Below are 20,039 nucleotides of genomic sequence, written 5' to 3'. Positions count from 1 at the left end.
TTACTTAGATTTGTAGGATTCAGGATAACCAAGAAGCAATGATGAGAAAGGAGAGAATTCTAGGCATTGAGGACAACCATTGAAAATGCAAAGAATTGGGGCAAAGTAAATGAAAGATAACTGGAGAGGAAGATTTTTTTTTTTTGCTCTTCCCTATTCAGCCTAAATCCAATGCCTTGCCTCCAACTGCAGAACCTCTAAATGGATTATTAAATTATATTAATCTTACTCATCTTTGGCAAAAGTAATGGATCACGGAATACAGAACTGTAAGGGATTGGAGAGATCTACTCATCCAACCTCATTCTCCAGGTGAAGAAAGTGATGTTTAAGGAGTTTAAGGAGTGACTTGTCCAAGATCACAAAGTTTAAGAAGCAGAGCCAGGATTCTAATCTCATGAAGTGTGCAGAGCAGTATTATCGTTCATTCACTCAGCTGTGTTCAACTCTTCATGACCCTGTGGACCACAGCAAGATTCTTCTATCCTCCACTATCTTCCAATGTCTGTCCAAGCTCAAGTTTATTGCTTTCATAATAGTATCTATCCATCTCATCCTCTGACATTTCTTTCTCTTTTTCCCTTTAATGTTTTCTAATATCAGGGATTTTTCAATGAGTCCCATCATCTTATTATATAGCCAAAATATTTAAGCTTTGGCTTCAGTGTTTGACATTTCAAGGAATAGCCAAATTAATTTCTTTAAGTGTGGACTTACTTGATCTCCTTGCTGTCCAAGGGATTCTCAAAAATCTTTTCTAACCCCACAGTTCAAAAGCATCATGTAGCCCTCAAGTTTCCTTACAATCCAACTCTCACAGCTATGCATTGCTACTGGAAAATCCATAGTTTTAACTATAATGGACCTTTATTGGCAAAGTCTCTTGCTTTTTAGAATGCTGCCCTGCTTTGCCATAACTTTCCTTCCAAGGAGCAAGCATCTTTTAATTTCATGACTGCAGTTGCCATCTGCAGTGATCTCTGAGACCGAGACTATAAATTTGACACTGCTTCATTTCTTCTCCCTCTATTTGCCGGGAAGTGATATCAAGATCTTCATTTTTTTTTTTTTTTTGGTTAACCTTTAAGCCAAATTTTACACTCTCCTCTTTCACCCTCATGAAGAAGCTTCTTAATTCCTATTCATTTCTGCTATCAGAGTTGTATCATCTGCATAAAGAGCAGCTAAATGGATAGACTACTTGTCTGGGAGTCAGGAGGACAGGAGGACCTCAGACAATTGATGATTACTACCTGTGTCACCTTAGGTAAGTCACTTCACCTTGATTACCTGACATCCAGGGGCATCTTCAGCTGACCTGATCCATATTTGGCCACTGGATCTAGATAACTCCAGAGGAGAAAGTGAGACCAGTGACTTAGCATAGCCCCGCTTCACTCCAATCCAATTCCTGTGCTTGACATGGCATCACTTCCCTGATGTCATGGTCTTCTTCGAAAACAAAAGACATGTTCATCTGCATATCTGAGGTTGTTGATATTTTTCTTGGCAACCTTCATTCCAGCTTCTGATTCAACCAGCCTGACATTTCACCTATAAGTTAGACAAATAAGGTGATGATACATAGCCTTATCATACTCCACCTCCATTTTTACATTGTGTTCATTTCAGTTGTTTCTTTGCCTGAATACAAGTTGCTCAACAGATAAGGTGATAGGGCACTCCCATCACTTTGAGGACTTGCCACATTTTGATCTGATCCACACAGAGGTTTTACTATAGTCAGTGAAGCAGACGTAAATGTTTTTTTCCTCCAACTCCTTTGCTTTCTCCATAATCCAGAAAATGTTAGCAATTTGGACTCTAGTTCTTCTATCTCTTGGAAGATCATCTTACTCTTTTGGTGATTCTCAGTTCATACAGTGCTGAAACCTAGCTTGCAAAATCCCAAGCATAAACTTGCTGGTGTGCTAAATGAGTATAATTGTCAATAATTTCAACATTCCTTGGTATTGCCCTTTTTGGGGATGTTTACAATCCAGAGGCTACTGCTGTGTTTTCCAGATTTGTTGAGTTATTGAAATGCTTTAACAACATCATCTTTTAGAATTTTTAAATAGCTCAACTAGAATTCTATCACCTTCACTGGCCTTACTGTTCACAATCTTTCCAAAATCCCACTTGACTTCATTGTCCAGTTTGTCTGCTTCCACATGAGTAAACTACATAGAGGTGATAGTATCTTTCTTAAAGAGTTCTTTGGTGTATTTTTGCCACCTCTTAATCTCTTCTGCTTCCATGAAGACCCTATCATTATTTTTTTTATCATGTTTAGTCTTTTATTGTCTATTTTTGCATGAAACCTTCCCTTGATAGATCCAATTTTCTTGAAGAGATCTTTTGTCTTTCCTATTCTATTGTTCTCTTCTATTTCTTTGCATTGCTTTTTTTTTTTTTTGGCAAGGCAATGGGGTTAAATGACTTGCCCAAAGTCACATAGCTAAGTAATTACTAAGTGTCAGAGGTTTAGCCATTTCACCACCTATCTGCCCCTGCATTGTTCTTGTTAAAAAAAAAAATCTCTCCTTGTCACTCACTGAAATTCTTCATTCTGCTGAGTATTTCTATCCCTTTCTCCTTTATCTTTCTAGCTTCTTTCTTCCTTAGCTATTTGAAAAGCCTCATCAGACAAGTATTTTGCTTTCTTGCCCTTCTTTTCTTTGGAATGTCCTTTGTATAATATTAGGAACCTCTATTCATGGTTGTTCTAGCATTCTGTCTACCAGATCTAATCCCTTAAATCTATTTATTACCTTCACTTGATATTCATAAGAAATGTTATTTAGGCCATATCTATATGATCCAACAATTTCCCCTACTTTCTTCAATTTAAGTCTGAATTTTTCAATAAAAATCTCATTATCTGAGCTACAATCAGTGCCAGGTCTTGTTTTAACTCACTGTATATAGAGCTCCTCCACTTTTGGCTGCAAAGTACGTAACCATTCTGATTTCTATATTGACCATCTGGTGCTGTTCAGGTGCACGGACCGTCTGGTAATGTCCAGGTGAAGAGGACCATCTAGTGATGTCCAGGTGTAGAGGACCAGCTGGTGCTGTCCAGGTACAGAGTCACCTTTAAGGATTAGTGAAAGGGGCAGCTAGGTGGCACAGTGGATAGAGCATTGGCCTTGGAGTCAGGAGTACCTGGGTTCAAATCTGGCCTCAGACACTTAATAATGACCTAGCTGTGTGGCCTTGGGCAAGCCACTTAACCCCATTTGCCTAGAAAAATCCTAAAAAAAAAAAGAAAAGATTATTGAAAAAGAATGTCATCACCTGTGAGTTATCTTGACAGACTTCTATTGGTCTTGGCCCTGCTTCATTTTGTACTCTAAGATCAAACTTGCCTGTTATTCAAGTTATTTGTTGTCTAATTTTAATCATGTATGGCTAGCAGATGTTCCTACTTTAGCATTCCAATCTCCTATGATGAATGTGATCTTTTTTTCTTTATTTTAAAAAATTATTTATTTTTCCAAGAACATGCAAAGATAGTTTTCAACAATCATTTTTTGGCAAGGTTTTTGAGTTCATTTTTCTCCCTCCCTTCTCTCTCCCCCCTTTCCCCAACAGAGAGAAATCTAATATAGTTTTATATATTTATATATATATTTATATTAATATATAATATAGTTATATATATGTAGTTATATAGTATATAATATAGTTATATATAATATAGTTTTATATATATAAAACTATGTTAAACATATTTACATATTAAGCATGATTGCTCAAGAAGAATCAGAGCAAAAGGGAAAAAAAACATGAGAGGGAAAAAATAAAATATAAAGCAAATTTTAAAAATTGAAAATATTAAGCTTTGTTCTGCATTCAGACTCCATAATTCCTTCTCTGAGTGTGGATGGCATTTTTCATCACAAGTCCTTTAGAATTGTCTTTGATTATTACACTGCTGAGATGAGCAAGTTTTTTGTGTTATTTCAAAAAGATATTGTAGGCCTTTGTAGAGCAAATCAACCTTGGCCTCTCCAGCATCAGTTGTTGGACCATAGACTCAGGACACTGTGCTTTTGAATGGTTTGCCTTGGATTCAAACAGATATCATTCTGTCATTTTTTGAGATTATACCCCAATATAACTTCTCTCACCCTTTTATTGACTTTAAGGGTTACCCCATTTCTACTAAGGGATTCTTGGTCAGAGGAGTATATGCAGCAATCACCTGATTTAAACTCACCCACTCCCATCCATTTAATTTCACTACCACCCAAGATGTCAATATGTAATCTTTTCATCTCCTTTTTGGCCCCATCTAGTTCATAGATCAGGTTCCCATATAATATTATCCCCAATGCAATATTTTGCAGTTTGGAGGAGAAGGGGAATAATTGTTGTCTAATTTTAATTATGTATGGCTAGTAGTAAACTGTAGTATTTATCCCTGGAATTCAGTGAATCCACAAGCATTTATTAAACCCTTACTTAGGTTCTGATCACATGGGGGCAACAAGTTTATAGTAGAGAGAGAACTAGCCTAGAAATTAGGAAGATCCCATTCAAATTCTGCTTCTGGCACCTCCTTCCCATCTGGGTGGCCCTCAGTAGGCAGGTAAGTTATTTAACTGCTAGTGGCTCCAGGGACCTCTCTAAGACTCTTAAATTACAGTCAAATTGCAGATCTGCATTGATGAAAGGGATTATCACACTGGTAAATTTCCACACATTTATGAAATTACAGTCCTAGATTTTAAAAAAGTAACCTAAAACTCATTTTTAAAGCCATCCAGGTTTACAAAGTGAATATGTTTTATTTTAAAGTCCAACAGTCCCCTAGGGTTGTATTATTCCTATTTTTATGGATAAGTGGATCATAGATTAAAAACTCAGAAGGCTCATAGTCTCTGTGATGTAATGGTTTCTTCTTACTGAGGAAAGAAAGCCTAGAGAGAAGGAGGGACCTGTCCAAGAAGAAACAGTAAATGGCATAGTTGGTATGTATATAAATACACTGACATGTCCACACAGAGCAGCTAGTTAGCAAGGTGGATAGAATACCTAACGTGAGTTCAAATCTAACCTCAGACATTTACAATCTATATAACCTTAAGCAAGTCACTTCACTAGTTGGCCTCGGTTTCCTCATCAATAAGTGAGCTGAAGAAGGAAGTCCTGAAGAGTTGAACACAACTGAAAAAGTGACTTAACAACAACTATAATATCGTTTGAAAGAATTGTAGGTAGAGTTGGAGCTAGAGAACTTTGATTCAGAGACCAAAGTTCTAATCTCTAATTTTGGCTCTTCTGTGCAACCTCAGGGAAGTGATTTTTTGCCTCCTGGGCCTCAGTTTCTTCTCTACTCTAAGTAATTAGATAAAAGGATGTTTGCCTTTCATTCTTTTGTTTTTGCTTTTTTTTTTTTTTGCAAGGCAATGGTAGTTAATTGGCTTGCCCAAGGTCACACAGCTAGCTAATTATTAAGGGTTTGAGGTCACATTTTAACTCAGGTACTCCTGACTCCAGGGCTGGTGATCTATCCACTGCACTACCTAGCTACCCCCTTGCCTGATGCCATGACAAATATGTGAATTGGATTTGAGTGAGGGGGTGCTGTGCTAAGTCACGGACCTCACTTTCTCCTCCAGGGCCATCTGGATCAGGAAGCCTGGAGATGGCCTTGGATGTGGAGCAATCAAGGTTAAGTGACTTGCCCAAGATCACACACAGTAAGTGTCAAGATCTGAGGCTGGACATTAAATTAAAGCAATTAATTTTTTCTCTTTTAATATTTACTTTATTCATAATTTTAAAAATAAAGCACACATTTCAGTAACATAATAGAATAGAGAAAAAAGATTGCAAATGAACCGCAATGTATGTACAACTTGCTATTCCTTTTTTTAAATTTATTTTAGATTCTTTTTTTAATTAAATATTTGTTTAATTTTTTTTCCACTAAAGCCATTGGTAATTTTCAACAATCATTTTCTTGCATGGTTTTGAGTTTTACATTTTTTTTCTCCCTCCTTCTCTTCCCTTCCTCTCCCCTTGAGAGAAAGCAATCTAATATAGGCTATATATAATGTATAACCATTAATGCAATTAAATTTAACCCAATCCAAGAAACCTTATCTTTGGGACTTCAGGAATGTTGTTTAGCCTTTCAGCTTCCTTCTCTAGCAAGAAAAGGTAATCAGCTAAGAGTTCTGGTTAGATACCAAAAGACCTGAGTTCAAATGTCATCTCAGGTACTTAAGTGGGTGAACTTTGACAGATAAATGACTAAATATTTTAGCCTCAATTACCTCTCACCAACATTGTGAGTCAAAAGAAAACATTTGTGAAGCTCTTTACATACCTTAAAACAGAGTGTGTAACCTAGCTCTTTTTATGGTGTATCTGGTCCAAAGAGGACCCATCCAATATGCAGGGGACAGAGAGGCACCATTCCACACTTCTCCCCATGGAGTCTGCCTTCAGGGCTAGGAAATGGCATTCCATCAACTCTCAGCACAACAGCCCTAAACCAAAGCTGCTACCCCTCAGAGAGGACTCTACCCTAGGACTCAACTCCTATCTGTCTGCTTTTATCAATGATTAACAAACCTCCACTCAGTCACATCCTTTGCATCTCAGTGATTCCAAACCCCAGCTATCATTATTCAAACTCAGTAGAAATCTCCATCCTCCACTGCCCAATCTCCTTTCTTCAATACCCCACTCTAAAACTATAGCACCCCACTTCCCATGCATTCCATAGAATGCTATGCAACCAACTCTTTCAACTTAAATCTCTTCCTTTCCTTTTCCTTCCTTCTTGCTCTCACTGAGAGGCAATTCTCTCCTAGTGACAATCTCCCTGACTTACCCTTTCCAGCCCTGTCTGTCCTTTTCCTCAGTGCCCTCAGATCTCTAAGTAGGGAAGATAGAATCCTCCTTGCTTCCCTTTTCTACCCCAGGTGTATCACTCAGTGAACTTTCCTTTGAAGTTCACTCAGTCCATATCTTCAGGAAGATCAAAAGCCTGGAAGTTGTCTCCAAGCCTCTAGGACCACTCCCCTACTTTCCTCAGTGAGATCAGTGCCTAACTCAATCTTTCTTTCCTGCCCATTTCCTGACCTCACACTAGGAGACTTTAACATATACGTTGATGCTCCATCAATCACCTTAACTTTACAGTTCCCCAATTTGTTATTTCCCAAGAGCTCCACCCCACCTCAGTTGCACACCTTTGTCACAGATTGTCACACCTTTGATCTTGCCGTCAACCACAAAGGTACCATTGCCATATTTGTGAAGTTTTTAATTCCTTTATCTCATCACAATCTTTTGTCATTCCAGCTCCCACTCTGTCTTGCCTGTTCATCATCCTTGTGTCAACTTTCTATCCCTTCACCCCCTAAATTCTTTCCCACGCTTTCACCCTGTGAAAAATAATTCATTTGGACGCCTATTTTATTCCAATCAGTTTTAACTAGTTTAATGTTCTCCATAAATTATATAGGGATAGATAGGCTCTTATTGTGGGACTCAAAAAATATTCACTACTTGTTTTCCAAGTTATGAGATTCACTTGTGCAACCACGAAAATGCTGACAAAGATAGAGCTCCATTCGATTTAACTCAAATTCTATGGCCAAACCCAACGTTCCTGGGATGCCTTGATGCTTTGGAAAGTCCCCAAACTTATTCTTGTACTTCAGACTATTCTCTCTTGTCCAACACAAGTAGTTGACTGTTTTATGACCTTTTATTCAGTAGAGATGCCCCATGCTTCCTCCAAGAGCAAGTACTATTAATCAATGAAATTCTGTATTTTTCCATGTCTCTTTTGAATATTTTGGGTATGAAAACCTATCTTGAAGATCTGAGATCCACTTCATTGGAGGAGACAATGGAACCTTTAATAAAGTGCCATTGGCTCAGAGATTAGTTTCAGTCTCTTTTATTCCAAGTAGAACAAATTTTCATTCCCATAATCCCTTTATTCACTACCTTCTCCCTTCATCTCCATCTTAATATTTGGTGAACTGAATTAACTCTACACTATCCTCTTCTCTCAAGTGTTGCTCCCTTACGCTCTGAAAGATGTTGCCTTGACAAACCTCAGTTCTGGATCATTCCCACCGTCTGTTGTCTTTGCTCCTACTCCTATATGCTACTAAACATAGCTGGAGAAAATTATGAAGATTATGCTGACTGGATTCACCACAAATTTGTGCAATATAATCTCAACTGGGCCCTCATTGTTACAAGGCAATCCTTTTATAACTCTCTAATTGACTCATTATCCTATTCACCACAGTGGCTTTGAATTGGAAAACCAAAACTTTTCATCTCTCCTCAAACCTCCCTAAGACTCTTCCTCCCCCACCCTCTCAGCTAAGAATCTTACCTCATATTTTGCTGAAACATTGAGGCCATTCACAGAGACCTTCCTCTTTTCTCCCCCCCCCCCCCCCCCCCCGTATCTCATATCTCCTAGATATAAGGTTCTAGATAGAGGTTCTCTGCCATCATTGCTTCTTTTACTTCTGACTCGAGAGGTGGCTCTTCTACTTACCAAAGTCATTCCATGCCATCTTCTCCAATAGACCGCTATCCTCATCACCCTCACTTGCTCACTTACTTTGTCCCTCCCTGTCTACAATTTTCTTACTGCCTATAAATATGCCTTTAACTCTTCCAACCTCAAAAAAAACACTTGATTCATTCATTCCAACTACCATCCCATATCTTTTCTCCTTTGTCTAAAGTTCTTTAGAAGGTTATCTAAAATGGGTTCCTCCCCTTCCTTGCCCCTCACTCCCTTCTTAACTCTGAAATCTGGCTTCTGAACCTCATCATTCCAATGAAAGTGCTGTCTCCCAAGATACTAATGATCAAATCCAATGTCAAATCCAGTGCCCTTCCCTTAGTCCTCACTCTTGACTCCTCTACAGCCTTTAACATGATATGACCCTTTTCTCTAGATACTCTACTGTCTAGGTCTTCAGGCCTGATTCTCCTCCTACCTCTCTGACTACTCCTCATTCTCTTTCGCTGACTTTTCATCTAGATCAGGCTTACTAATTATAGGTGTCCCCAAGGTTATGACTTCTCCTTCCATGCTATTTCATTTATATTTACTTGATTTCATCAGCTCCCATGGATCTAATTATCATCTCTATGCTGATGATTCTCAAATCTAACCACCTCTAATCTCTCTGCTGACTTTCAGTCTTGCAATTTCCACTGCTTATTATATATCTTAATCTGGATGTCTACCTTAAAGTTTATATATAGACATCTTAAAGTTTATATGTTCAAAATGGAGCTCATCTTCCTCCAAGCTCTCCCCTAGTCTGAATTTCCCTGTTATTGTTCAGAGTATCACCATCTTCCCAGTCCCCCAGACTCAGAATCTACAGGTCATTCTTAACTTCTCTTATCTCTCATTTCATCCATCCAATCTGTTGCAAGGAACTGCTGATTTTACCTTCCTACCATCTCTTATTTACACTTTCTTCTCTCCCCTGAGACTACCCCTAATCTGGTTCAGGCTCTTATAACTCATACCTCACCACTATCACAATGACCTGCTAGTTGGTCTTGCTTTCACAAATTCTACCTTCCTTTATTCTATCTTTCACTCATCTGACAAAGTGGTTTTCTCAAAGGGAAAGTTCAGTCATATCACCCCTCAATTCAATAAATTCCAGTGATACCCTATTACCTCCAGGATCAAATGTAAAATCATTTGTTTGGCATTTAAAGTCCTTCCTTTCTAGTCTTCTTTCATTTTTTACCCCACTCTTCATGCCTTTCTCTTCCCTCACCATGAACTCTGACATCCAGTGACAATGGTTTTCTTACTGTCCTTGAACAAAACCATCTTTCCCTCCATTTCAGGCAATTTTACTAGCTGTCCTTCCTGCCTGGAATGCTCTTTTCTCATCCCCACCTTTCTTCCTTGGCTTCCTTCACATCCCTGCCAAAATCCTACTTTCTTAGAACCCTCTTAATGCTAGTCCCTTCCCTCTATTGTTAATTTTCAATTTATTCCATGTATTGTCTCTCTGCAAGTGGTTGTTTAGATGTTGTCTTCATTAATAACTTCAGCCTCCTTGGCAACAGGGACTATTGCCTTTCTTTGAATCCCTAGACCTCATCATAGTGAATAGAGCATAGGAGGGGTTCAATAAATGTGTATTGGATGGCAGATTGTAAAATGAAGGGACTGGAGTATATAGTCTGTATGTGCCTTCCCTCTTTAGAACTCTGAATCTTAATATTGATGATGGTTGACCTTTGTTCAGGGAGGTGATTCCATGACAATCAAGTGAATTGGATTTGAGTGGGGGAGGGGGAGTGTTGTTTTAAGTTGCCAACTTCACTTTCTCCTCTGGACTCATGTGGGTCATATGCTAGGTGCTAGCTATCCAAAAACAGAATGAGAGAGACAGTTCCTGCTTTCAAGTAGTTTACATTCTTCCAAGTACAGGAAATACATGTGTGTGTATATGTATGTGTGTGTGTGTGTGTGTGTGTATGTGTGTGTACTGTAACTAGAAAAGAAGGGGAGGAAGAAGAAGGGAAAGCAGAAAAAGGAGGTTGAACATTGCTAATTAAAGGAAATGGGGGGGGGAGTTAGGTGGCACAGTAGATAGAACACCAGCCCTGGAGTCAAGAGTACCTGAGTTCAAATCTGACCTCAAACACTTAATAATTACCTAGCTGTATGGCCTTGAGTAAGCCACTTAACCCCAGAGCCTTGTCAAACTAATAAAAACAAAGTTAGTTAAAGGAAAGGGGAAAGGGTCCCCATAGGATCCAAGTCCTGAAGGAATCTAGGAATTTCCACTGGCAGAGGTGAGAAGAGAGCTCATTTCAGACACAGAGGTGAGGAAATATAAAATAAAAAGGATTGGATCAATTGGATCAAGGACCTGTTTCTACTACTTACTGCCTATGACTTTAGGTATTTGCTACATTTGAGACCTCTTGTCTGTAAAAGAGGGGATTGGATCAGATCACCTCTACGGTTCCTTCCCATTCTAAAGCCAATGATTTTCTGCATTATTGCAGCAAGATCACTGGGCTGAATCAGAAGATAGGACCTGAATCCTAGCCCCAACATCTATATGACCTTGGTCAGGTCTTATCTCTTCCCTTTGCCTTAGTTTCCCCATTCTAAAATGTTAATAATAATAATAATAATAAAGCTAACTTATTAATCAGGATGGCTGTAGGGAAGATGATTTATAAACCCTAAAATGTTTTATACATTTAAGTTGTTGTATTGCAATTGTTATTATGTCCCTTGTCTTTCTTGAATATCTGTGGACGAGGCAGTTTTTTCCTTTTATTAGATAGGTTGTACCTAAGGACCACCACATCTCTTCCAGCTATAAAGCTTGCATCATCCTTTATAGGATCAATTTATAGCTGCCTTGGTCGTCAGTGGGGTTCCAGATATTTCCATAGTATTAAAATGATTAGACAGTCTAGCACATAGTAGATATTCAATAATTCCCTACTGAATCCAATTGAATTACAGGTTTACTGTTGAATGGACTTTAGAATTCATTTAGTCTCTACCTTTGCCAACTCATTATATGGTCATAGATCTGCCATTTAATCTGATACTTCCTTAGTTTCTTATTTTGTAAAATGGAAAGAATAGCTTGTGTATTACTTCATAGGGTTATCCTGAGGGTCAAATAAGATAAAATACGTCAAGTACTTTGTAAACTTTAAAGTTTAAATGGCAAAGAATTGGATTCAGGAAGATAAAAGTTCAAATCCTGCCTCTGATCATTTCTAGCCATGTGATCCTGCAAGGTAGTTAGGTGGTTTCAGTGGACAAAGTGCTAGGCCTGGTGCAGGAAAGATTTGAGTTCAAATCTAGTCTTAGAATTTTACTTTATTCATCTCTGTGAACCTGGCAAGTCACTTCACCTCTGTTTGCCTTTATCCAGTGGAGAAGAAATGGCAAAACATTCTAGGGTCTTTACCAATGAAAAGAAAAAACCCCCAAAACAAAAATAAAAATGCATCATGGACAGTGGTACATTTATAAATGAAGAGTAAGATATGAATCAATAACATAAATGTGACTCTGGGCAAATCACTTAACCTCTTTCAACCTCAGTTTTCTCACCTGTAAAATGCGGAGAATCACAAATAACAAATAAAACATGTGAAGATTTATAACCTTAAAAAACTGTTGCTATAAATGTCCCTTATTCATGTTTGTCCTTCAGTCTTGAAGACATGACAAGCATATGAATTTGAATGAGGGGTGGCTGTGCTATGACACCTGCCTCACTTTCTCCTCCAGAGTCATCTGGGTCTAGTGGCCAGATATGAATCAAGTTGACTGGAGATGGCCTTGGATACTAGGAAATCAGGGTTAAGTGACCTGCCCAAGGTTACATAGCTATCTGAGGTCAGCTATGTTTCTGAGGCCAGATTCAAACTCCTGTAACTCCTGTCCTCCTGGTTCAAGGCCAGTGCTCTATCCACTGAACCCCCACTGTCCCTTATTACATCTGAGGAAAATGACTCTCTGATACAAATTATAAATAACTGACTTGGGTCTTCTGGTCCTAAATTCAGAACTCCTTCCTTATATCACATAGCCCTTCTTTAAACCAGCTAACAGAAAGAAATGGGATAATTTTCCATCAGATGATTGTCAGCTTTTCTAGAACCCGACTGTAGAAAGAAGTTCCCTAGCTTCAGAGCAGAATGAGGCTCCCACAGATGTCAGTATGTGCTGGAGAGGAATCAAAGAAGAATGGGGATGCTGGCGGGAAAAGAGAGAGGGGAATGACACTTAAATTTAAAGCTCATAGCCTGAGAACTATAAGGGATCTAGAAGGTCATCTAGTCCAATTTCTTTATGTTGGAATAATTAAAAGAAAGCAACTGAGGGACAGAGAGGAGAGGATTATTGAATCATAGATTTGAAATTAGGAGTGGTCCTTTGAGACTTTTAATCCAAACTCCTTATTTTACAGAAGAGGAAACTGAGGGTCAGAGAAGAGGCTTGCACTAGATTTTATAAACTTAAGTGGCAAAACTGCGATTCAAATCCTTAACTTCTTGTTCCCCATCTGGTGTAGTTTTATTTGCCTAGTTTCACAGCTAGGGAGTGACAGAGTCCAAGCCCTACAAAGACTCCAAGCTCAGTCCTCTGCATCATGACTTCATTTCAGTGGATCTAAGAATACTTAGCCGTGTCTATTAAGCTTCAGGCACTGTGCTAAGAGCCAAGGATACAAAAAAAGTCAAAAGAAGGGCCAGCTCCAATCAACTCACAATCTACCGTGGGAGATAGCATACAAAAGAGCTCTAGACAGGATCAATTGGAAGGAATCAGCTAATTAACAGGATAAATTGAAACTAATCTAGTGAAAAGGCCCTAGGCTTATCTTCGGTTCTTAGCACGTGATAGGTGCTTAATAAATATTTGTTGATTGATTAAGGGGTGTTAGCATAGTTTTCGTGCTGAGATTTTAGCTATGGTTTGATAGAACATAGGGAAGTCAGGAGGCAGAAAGAAGGAGGGAGAGAATTTCAGGCCTAAGTTTACAGCTTACAGTTTGAAAGCAACCTAGACCCAGATGAGTCCAAACAGGATATTTTCAGTCCGGACTTGTGATTTTATTATGCAGATCTGGGACTAAGTGTCTGTGACTGATTAGTCTTAGAGAGTTGCCTGGAGGCTGGGAGAGGTTAAAGGAGAATGGGTGAAGTGAAGCCTTGAATCCCACAAAAATAGTCCAGAGACTAGGCTGCCTCTCTGAGCGAGATACAAAGTAAATACAGATTAGTTTATGTTGTTTCTGAGGAGGTGGTTGAAAGCCAAAGGCGGCTCCCCACCCATCCTCCAAATTGCATGGTGTTTCTTTTGATTTTTTTTTGTATTTGATTATCTGGGAATGGGTTGTTACCCTTCCAGCAGGATGCAAACTCCACTCCCTGAAAGACCACCTTATTTCAGTATCGACTCACGATCCCCCGGAAAGTGAAACTCCAGGTCCAGTGCTGGCCCCCCAGGCTCTCTAGCGATCCCACGAGAACGGGAATCCCTCCAATCTGGACCCCTTTTCTTGTTCATCCTTGGATGTTGAGTACCAGAGTAGGGGCTCCTTTGGGGCTTGCTGAACTGAGCGGGTCCTTCGGGTGACTTCGGCAAGAGGGTGAGAGACAGACAGAGACAGCAATGCAGAGCTAGAGAGAGGAAAGTGGAGAGGAGAGAGACTCAGAGGAGAAAGGGCTAGAGAGACAGAGACAGAGACAGAGAGAGAGAGAGAGAGAGAGAGAGAGACAGAGAACAGAGACCCAGAGAGAGACAGAAAGACAGAGAAAGCGAGAGAGAGAGAAAGAAGAGACACACAGAGAGAGACAGAGACAGAGAGACAGAGAGACAGAGAAAAAGAAGAGACAGAGAGAGACAGACAGAGAGAGAGACAGACAGAGAGAGAAAGAAGAGACAGAGAGAGAGAGAGAGACAGACAGACACAGGCAGAGACAGAGACCCAGAGAGAGACAGAGAGAAAGTGAGAGAGAGAGAGAAAGAAGAGACACACAGAGAGAGAGACAGAGAAAAAGAGAGAGACAGAGAGAAAGAAGAGACAGAGAGAGACAGAGACAGAGAGAGAGAAAGAAGAGACAGAGAGAGAAAAAGAAGAGACAGAGAGAGAAAGAAGAGACACAGAGAGACAGAGACAGAGAGACAGAGAGAGAGAAAGAAGAGACACAGAGAGACAGAGAGAGAGAGAGACAGAGAGACAGTGAGAGACAGAGAGAGAGAAAGAAGAGACAGAGAGAGAGACAGAGACAGAGAGAGACAGAGAGAAAGAAGAGACAGAGAGACAGAGAGAGAAAGAAGAGACAGAGAGAGAGAGACAGAGAAAGAAGAGACAGAGAGAGACAGAGAGAGAAAGAAGAGACAGAGAGAGAGACAGAGACAGAGAGACAGAGAGAGACAGAGAAAGAAGAGACAGAGAGAGACAGAGACAGAGAGACAGACAGAGGAGAGAGCGCTGGAGACACAGAGAGAGAGAGACAGAGAAAGAAGAGACAGAGAGAGACAGAGAGACAGAGAGAGAGAGACAGAGACAGAGAGAGACAGAGAGAGAGACAGACAGAGGAGAGAGCGCTGGAGACACAGGACCAGAGAGAAGGGACAGCCTCAGCCGGCGGAGACAGGGACAGACACGAGTCCGAGAGGAGCGGCAGAGAGCGGGCAGCGGGGCAGGGGAGCCGCGACGAGGGCCGGGAGGGCCGGGAGGGCCGGGAGGGCCGGGAGGGCCGGGCCCTGCTCCCCGGGGCCGCGGCGGAGCCGTCGGGGAGCCCGGGAGGCGGCCCCCCCCCCTCCCCGGCGGCGGGGGAGGGGAGGGGGAGGGGCGCGAGCCCCCGCGCTGCGGGGTGGGGGCGGGGCCGGGCGCCCCCAACGGCGGCGCGGGGAGGCGGGGCGGGCGGCGGGGGCGGGGCCGGCGTCGGCGTCACGTGAGCGTGTTTTGGGCACGTGAGCGCGCGCAGGCCGCAGGCTGGCGCTCCTCCCCCCGCGCCGCCCCCGGCTGGCAGGAGGCTGGCAGGCTCGCGGGCGGGCGCGGAGCGCAGCGGGGCGGCCTCGCGCCGGAGCCGGGCCCCCGGAGCAGGCAGCGCGAGCACGAGCGAGCGGCCGAGCCCGAGCCGCCGGCGCCGCCCCGAGCCCGAGCCGGCCATGAGCCCCGGCCGCCGCCGCCGCCGCCGCCGCCTCCTCCCGAGCGCGGCGCCCCGGGGCCAGTGAGGGAGCCTCCGCCGCCGCCGCCGCCGCCGCCCCTGCCGCCGCCGCCGCCTCCCTTCCCCGCCCGCCGCCGCCGCCGCCGCCGGAGAGCCCGAGGGAGGCCCAGGCCCCGCCGCCGCGGAGCCGCCATGTTGGGATCGGAGCCGCCGCGGAGCCGCCGCCGCCGCGGAGGAGGCCGGTGAGCCCGAGGCCGGCGCCGCCCGCGGCCCGCGGAGGAGGAGGAGGAGGCCCGAGGAGGAGGAGGCCCGAGGCCCGGCCCCGCAGCCCCGCCCGGCCCCGCGCCACAGCCCAGCCCGAGCCGGAGGAGCAGGCCCCGCGGCCAGCCGCCCGCGCCATGGCGGAGCAGACCTACTCGTGGTGAGGCGGCCCGGGGGGCCCCGGGGGCTCGCGGGGGGCGGCGGCGACGCCAGGGCCGCATCGGCGGTGCGGGGCAAGGGGCCGGGGCTGCGGGGGAGCCCCGGCCGGGGGCCGGCCCGAGGCGGCGGGGCCCCGGGGAAGCGAACAAAGAGCAGCGCCTGGGGGGCGGCGGGAGGACGGGCCGGGCCCCGGGGGTCCGGGGCCGCACGGAGCTGGGCCCGGCCGCCTGCGGGGCTCCGTCGGGCACCCCGGGAGCCCGGGGCAGAGGAGCGTGGGCCGGGGGCACCCGCCTGCCGGACCTCGGGGCAGCGGGGAGGCGGGAGAGCCGCAGGGCACCCGTCCTGGGCCGGCCCCGCTCTGCTGAGGGCCGCCCTCCCTCCTGTGACCTCAGGCTGCCGGACTCACCTGTCAGCCCTCAAGAGAAAGAGGGGGAGCAGCGGATGGAGCGCCAGCCCCGGAGACGGGGCAGACGGCTCAGATCTGGCTGTGTGGCTGTGGGCAGGTCATTCAACCCTGAGTAGCATTAGCAATACGACTGAGGGGGGACACTTAAACGTGAAAGAAAAGGAAATATTACTAATGACTTAACATTTCTAGAATGCTTACTAGTTGCCGGGTACTATTAAATTTGTGCCATTATCTCATTTGATCCTTGGAACATCCCTGACAGACAAATGCCCGTTATACAGATGAAAAAAAAAACAGGCAGAGGTTTGGTGATATGCCCAGGGTTACCCAGCTAGTGAGTGTCTGAGGTAGGATTGGAACTCAGATCTTCATTTGGCCAAGTCCTAGACAATAGTCATGGTGCCACCCAGCTGCCTCTGGGATCAAGTGGGTTATCTGTAGTCTTAGAGCTTAGACTAACGACTGTCTCCACCTCCAGTCATCCTGATCCGTATCTGACCACTGGACCCCATGGAACTGGAGGGGGGAAATGGTGCTCTTGACTTACCAGAGCAACCCCCCATTCAAATCCAGTTCTCTTGCTTGGCATGGTATCACAACCCTGGTATCATGATCTTGGAGAACAAAGGACAAGTATAACTTCACATACTTTCTAGTTATGTGATTCTCTACTTTATCCTATTTGCCTCAGTTTCCTTATTTGTAAAATGAGCTGGAGAAGGAAATGGCACACCCCTTCAGTATCTCTGCCAAGAAAACCCCCAGTGTCACAGACACAACTGAACAATGAGAAGACCTTTCTTATCATTCATCCTGCCTGCCCCTATAACCTGGTCCATGACATATAAGTTTGGTGGTACAGTGGATAGAGCACTGACCTTGGAGTCAGAAGCGCATAGGAGTGCAGAATCCAGCCTGAGACACTTGACGCTAACTAGCTGTCTGACCTTGGGTAACTCACTGAACCCTGATTGCCTTACATTCAGGACCTGATTCATGTCTGGCCACTGGACCCAGATGACTGGAGGAGAAAATGAGGTTGGTGACATAGCTCAGCCCCCCTCACATGTGCTTGTGTGGCATCACCTCTCTGATGTCATGGTCTTCTTAGAGTATGAAGGACAAATATCAGCCTCATCATTATCATCATCCTATCCTGGTTGCTGTCATCTGCCAATGAGTCCTAAGGACTTCTAGACCATGTAGCCCATCAAAGAATTCTGGACGTTTCTATCCAACTTGTAGTTGAACTCTTTATATGTAGTCTTAGCTCAGACCCTTTGTAATGTATTTTGCCCCAGTGCTCAAAGCAATATTTGGCACTTAAGTACCTACATGCTTTTCTATTCATTCATTAATAGGAGTTGGGGGGGGGGGGTTGAATATTTCTGTCCTTTGATTTCAGCCCCCAGGGAGCTTTACACTGGATTAACTAGCTAGTTATCAAAAGAAAATTGTTTAGAAAACATAAGGAAAAGAAGTTAATGGGGACTTTATGGCCATACAACCAAAATTAATGCCTGAAGACCTTGGGTTTGTAATGTAATATTGTTCTTTTAAAATGGATAATTTGATTTGTGGAATTAGAGAGGAATCAAAATGTAACTTTATGGTTTCTGGATTGACTGTTTACTGAGTCCTCAGGACAGTATTTTGGCTATAAGGATGAGAAGTCTCCTATCCTGACTATTTGGGATCTTACTATTTTGGTAGTAGAAATCAGACTTTGGGAAGAAAATAATACCAAAAAGTACAAAATCCAGGACTGGGATTGTGGTAAGAGTGTTCTAGAAGAGAGTTTAGGAAAAATACTGGGAATCTTTTGAGGAAAAAAATGTTACTTGGTAACAACTATATTTGTTTTTGTTGTTTTTTTAATAGCCTTTTATTTTTTCCAATTACACGTGAAGCCAGTTTTCATCATTCATTTTTTAATATTTTTTAGGGTTTTTTTGCAAGGCAAATGGGATTAAGTGGCTTGCCCAAGGCCACACAGCTAGGTAATTATTAAGTGTCTGAGACCGGATTTGAACCCAGGCACTCCTGACTCCAAGGCCCGTGCTCTATCCACTACGCCACCTAGCCGCCCCTCATCATTCATTTTTTAAAAGATTATTGAGTTTGAAACTTTTTCTCCCTTCCTTTCTCCCATAGCCCATTCTCCAAGATGGCAAGTAATCTGATATAGGTTTTCATGTAAAGTCATGTTAAACACATTTCCACATTAGTCATGTTGTGAAAGAAACAGTATAAAGGGGAAAAGCCATCCAAAAAGTGAAAATAGCCTGCTTCCGTCTGCATTCAGACTCTAGCAGTTCTTTCTCAGGAAATGGAAGCATTTCCATCATTCGGAATTGTTTTAGATTTACATATTGCTGAGAAGAATTTAGTCTATCCTAGTTGACCGTCCCCCAATGTTGCCTAACAGCTATATTAAGAAATTGTGAGATGCTCATAAGAGCCTATATTTGTATAGAACTTGAGGTTTCCAGGGTACTTTTCTAATAAACCTGTGATGTATTATTATTATTTTGAGTATTATCCCCACTTAACAAAAGAGGAAACAGTTTTGAGGAAACAGTGACCTACCCTGACCTAAGTCAGGAAGTAAATGAATGAATGCCAGAATTACAAACCCAGGTTTTCTGATTCTCAGACCTCAGAGCAGTCTTGGCTGCCCCAAGCCAAAGGTGACAGGGTAATAGACTGAAAAGAATAGGGGCCTAGCTCGCCTGGGTTCTACTGGTAACTGCCACAAAGTTGTCATTTGACCTCCACCAATTTTGTTTAGTCTGAGCCTTGGTTTCTCCTCAGTTGCTAAGTAGAGCAAATAGTATTTGCACTACCTACCTCACAACAGTGTGGTGTTGTGAGTATCAAACGAAATAATATCTAAATAGCTTGTATGTTGCAAGCTAGTATTAGTCTAAATGGAAAAGTGGGTCTTGAGACAGGACTAGAATTGAATGAAAGGATTGTTGTTTTTTTTAATGGGTTTGGTTAATATGGCTGCGAATACTGCTCTCGTATTGGAATGGGTCTGGAAATTGAAGTCATTAATTCAAGGGGGAGTCACAATGGGAGGGCTGGTTGAAATAGAGAAGAGGATGATTTTGTGGAATTGAGAGTGAATAGTTTTGTTTTGCTTGAAGGGGAAAAAATCATTCTTGGCAAACTGGGGAGATGAACATTTGAAGAAATTTGGTAATTTAGTAATAACTTTGGTTTGATTGAACTGTTTCTGAAGCCTAAGATGATGTGGGGGGCGGTGTACAGACTGAGGGGGGAAAAGAACTACAGTTTTCTGTATTGAAAAGGGGTAATAATAAAGAGTGATGTGATAAGCATTGTAATTGTTGGAGACTCTAACAGAGAGGTAGATAGACTATTGTTTACAAACTGCTTGACCCAGCTGAAATTTCTGGATGGCCATTTATTGCTCTTGATTATGCTGTACAGAGATTCTGGATCAGTAATAAGATGGGGGGATTCAGAGAATAACATATAA

At 42.9% G+C, this 20,039-nt stretch overlaps 2 protein-coding genes across 3 annotated transcripts in view; one reads left to right on the top strand and one right to left on the bottom strand.

Moving 5' to 3' along the window:
* Window positions 1-1,125: 1,125 nt before the first annotated feature.
* On the bottom strand, window positions 1,126-15,705 carry LOC141499590 (uncharacterized). Its single transcript, XM_074202253.1, has 4 exons — window positions 15,124-15,705; window positions 13,987-15,020; window positions 2,923-3,257; window positions 1,126-1,554 (listed from the first exon to the last, which is right to left on the bottom strand). The coding sequence occupies exons 1-2, from the start codon at window positions 15,703-15,705 to the stop codon at window positions 14,037-14,039; spliced, it is 1,566 nt and encodes a 521-aa protein (XP_074058354.1). The 3' UTR covers window positions 1,126-1,554; window positions 2,923-3,257; window positions 13,987-14,036.
* Window positions 15,706-15,856: 151 nt separating this feature from the next.
* Window positions 15,857-20,039, top strand: part of SPPL3 (signal peptide peptidase like 3) — a 126,030-nt gene continuing 121,847 nt past the window's right edge. The window contains exon 1 of one of the 2 annotated variants that reach the window (XM_074206030.1): window positions 15,857-16,123. In XM_074206030.1, the coding sequence (XP_074062131.1) occupies window positions 16,101-16,123 (23 nt within the window). In that variant the 5' untranslated portion in view covers window positions 15,857-16,100. The remainder of the gene's footprint in view (window positions 16,124-20,039) is intronic. The other variant, XM_074206031.1, reaches the window with a different exon arrangement.

Source organism: Macrotis lagotis, chromosome X, assembly GCF_037893015.1.
Source record: "Macrotis lagotis isolate mMagLag1 chromosome X, bilby.v1.9.chrom.fasta, whole genome shotgun sequence".
NCBI classification, from domain to species: Eukaryota; Metazoa; Chordata; class Mammalia; order Peramelemorphia; family Peramelidae; genus Macrotis; species Macrotis lagotis.
The sequence above is the reverse complement of the archived record's forward strand: the minus strand, read 5'-3'. Positions and strand labels throughout refer to the sequence as shown.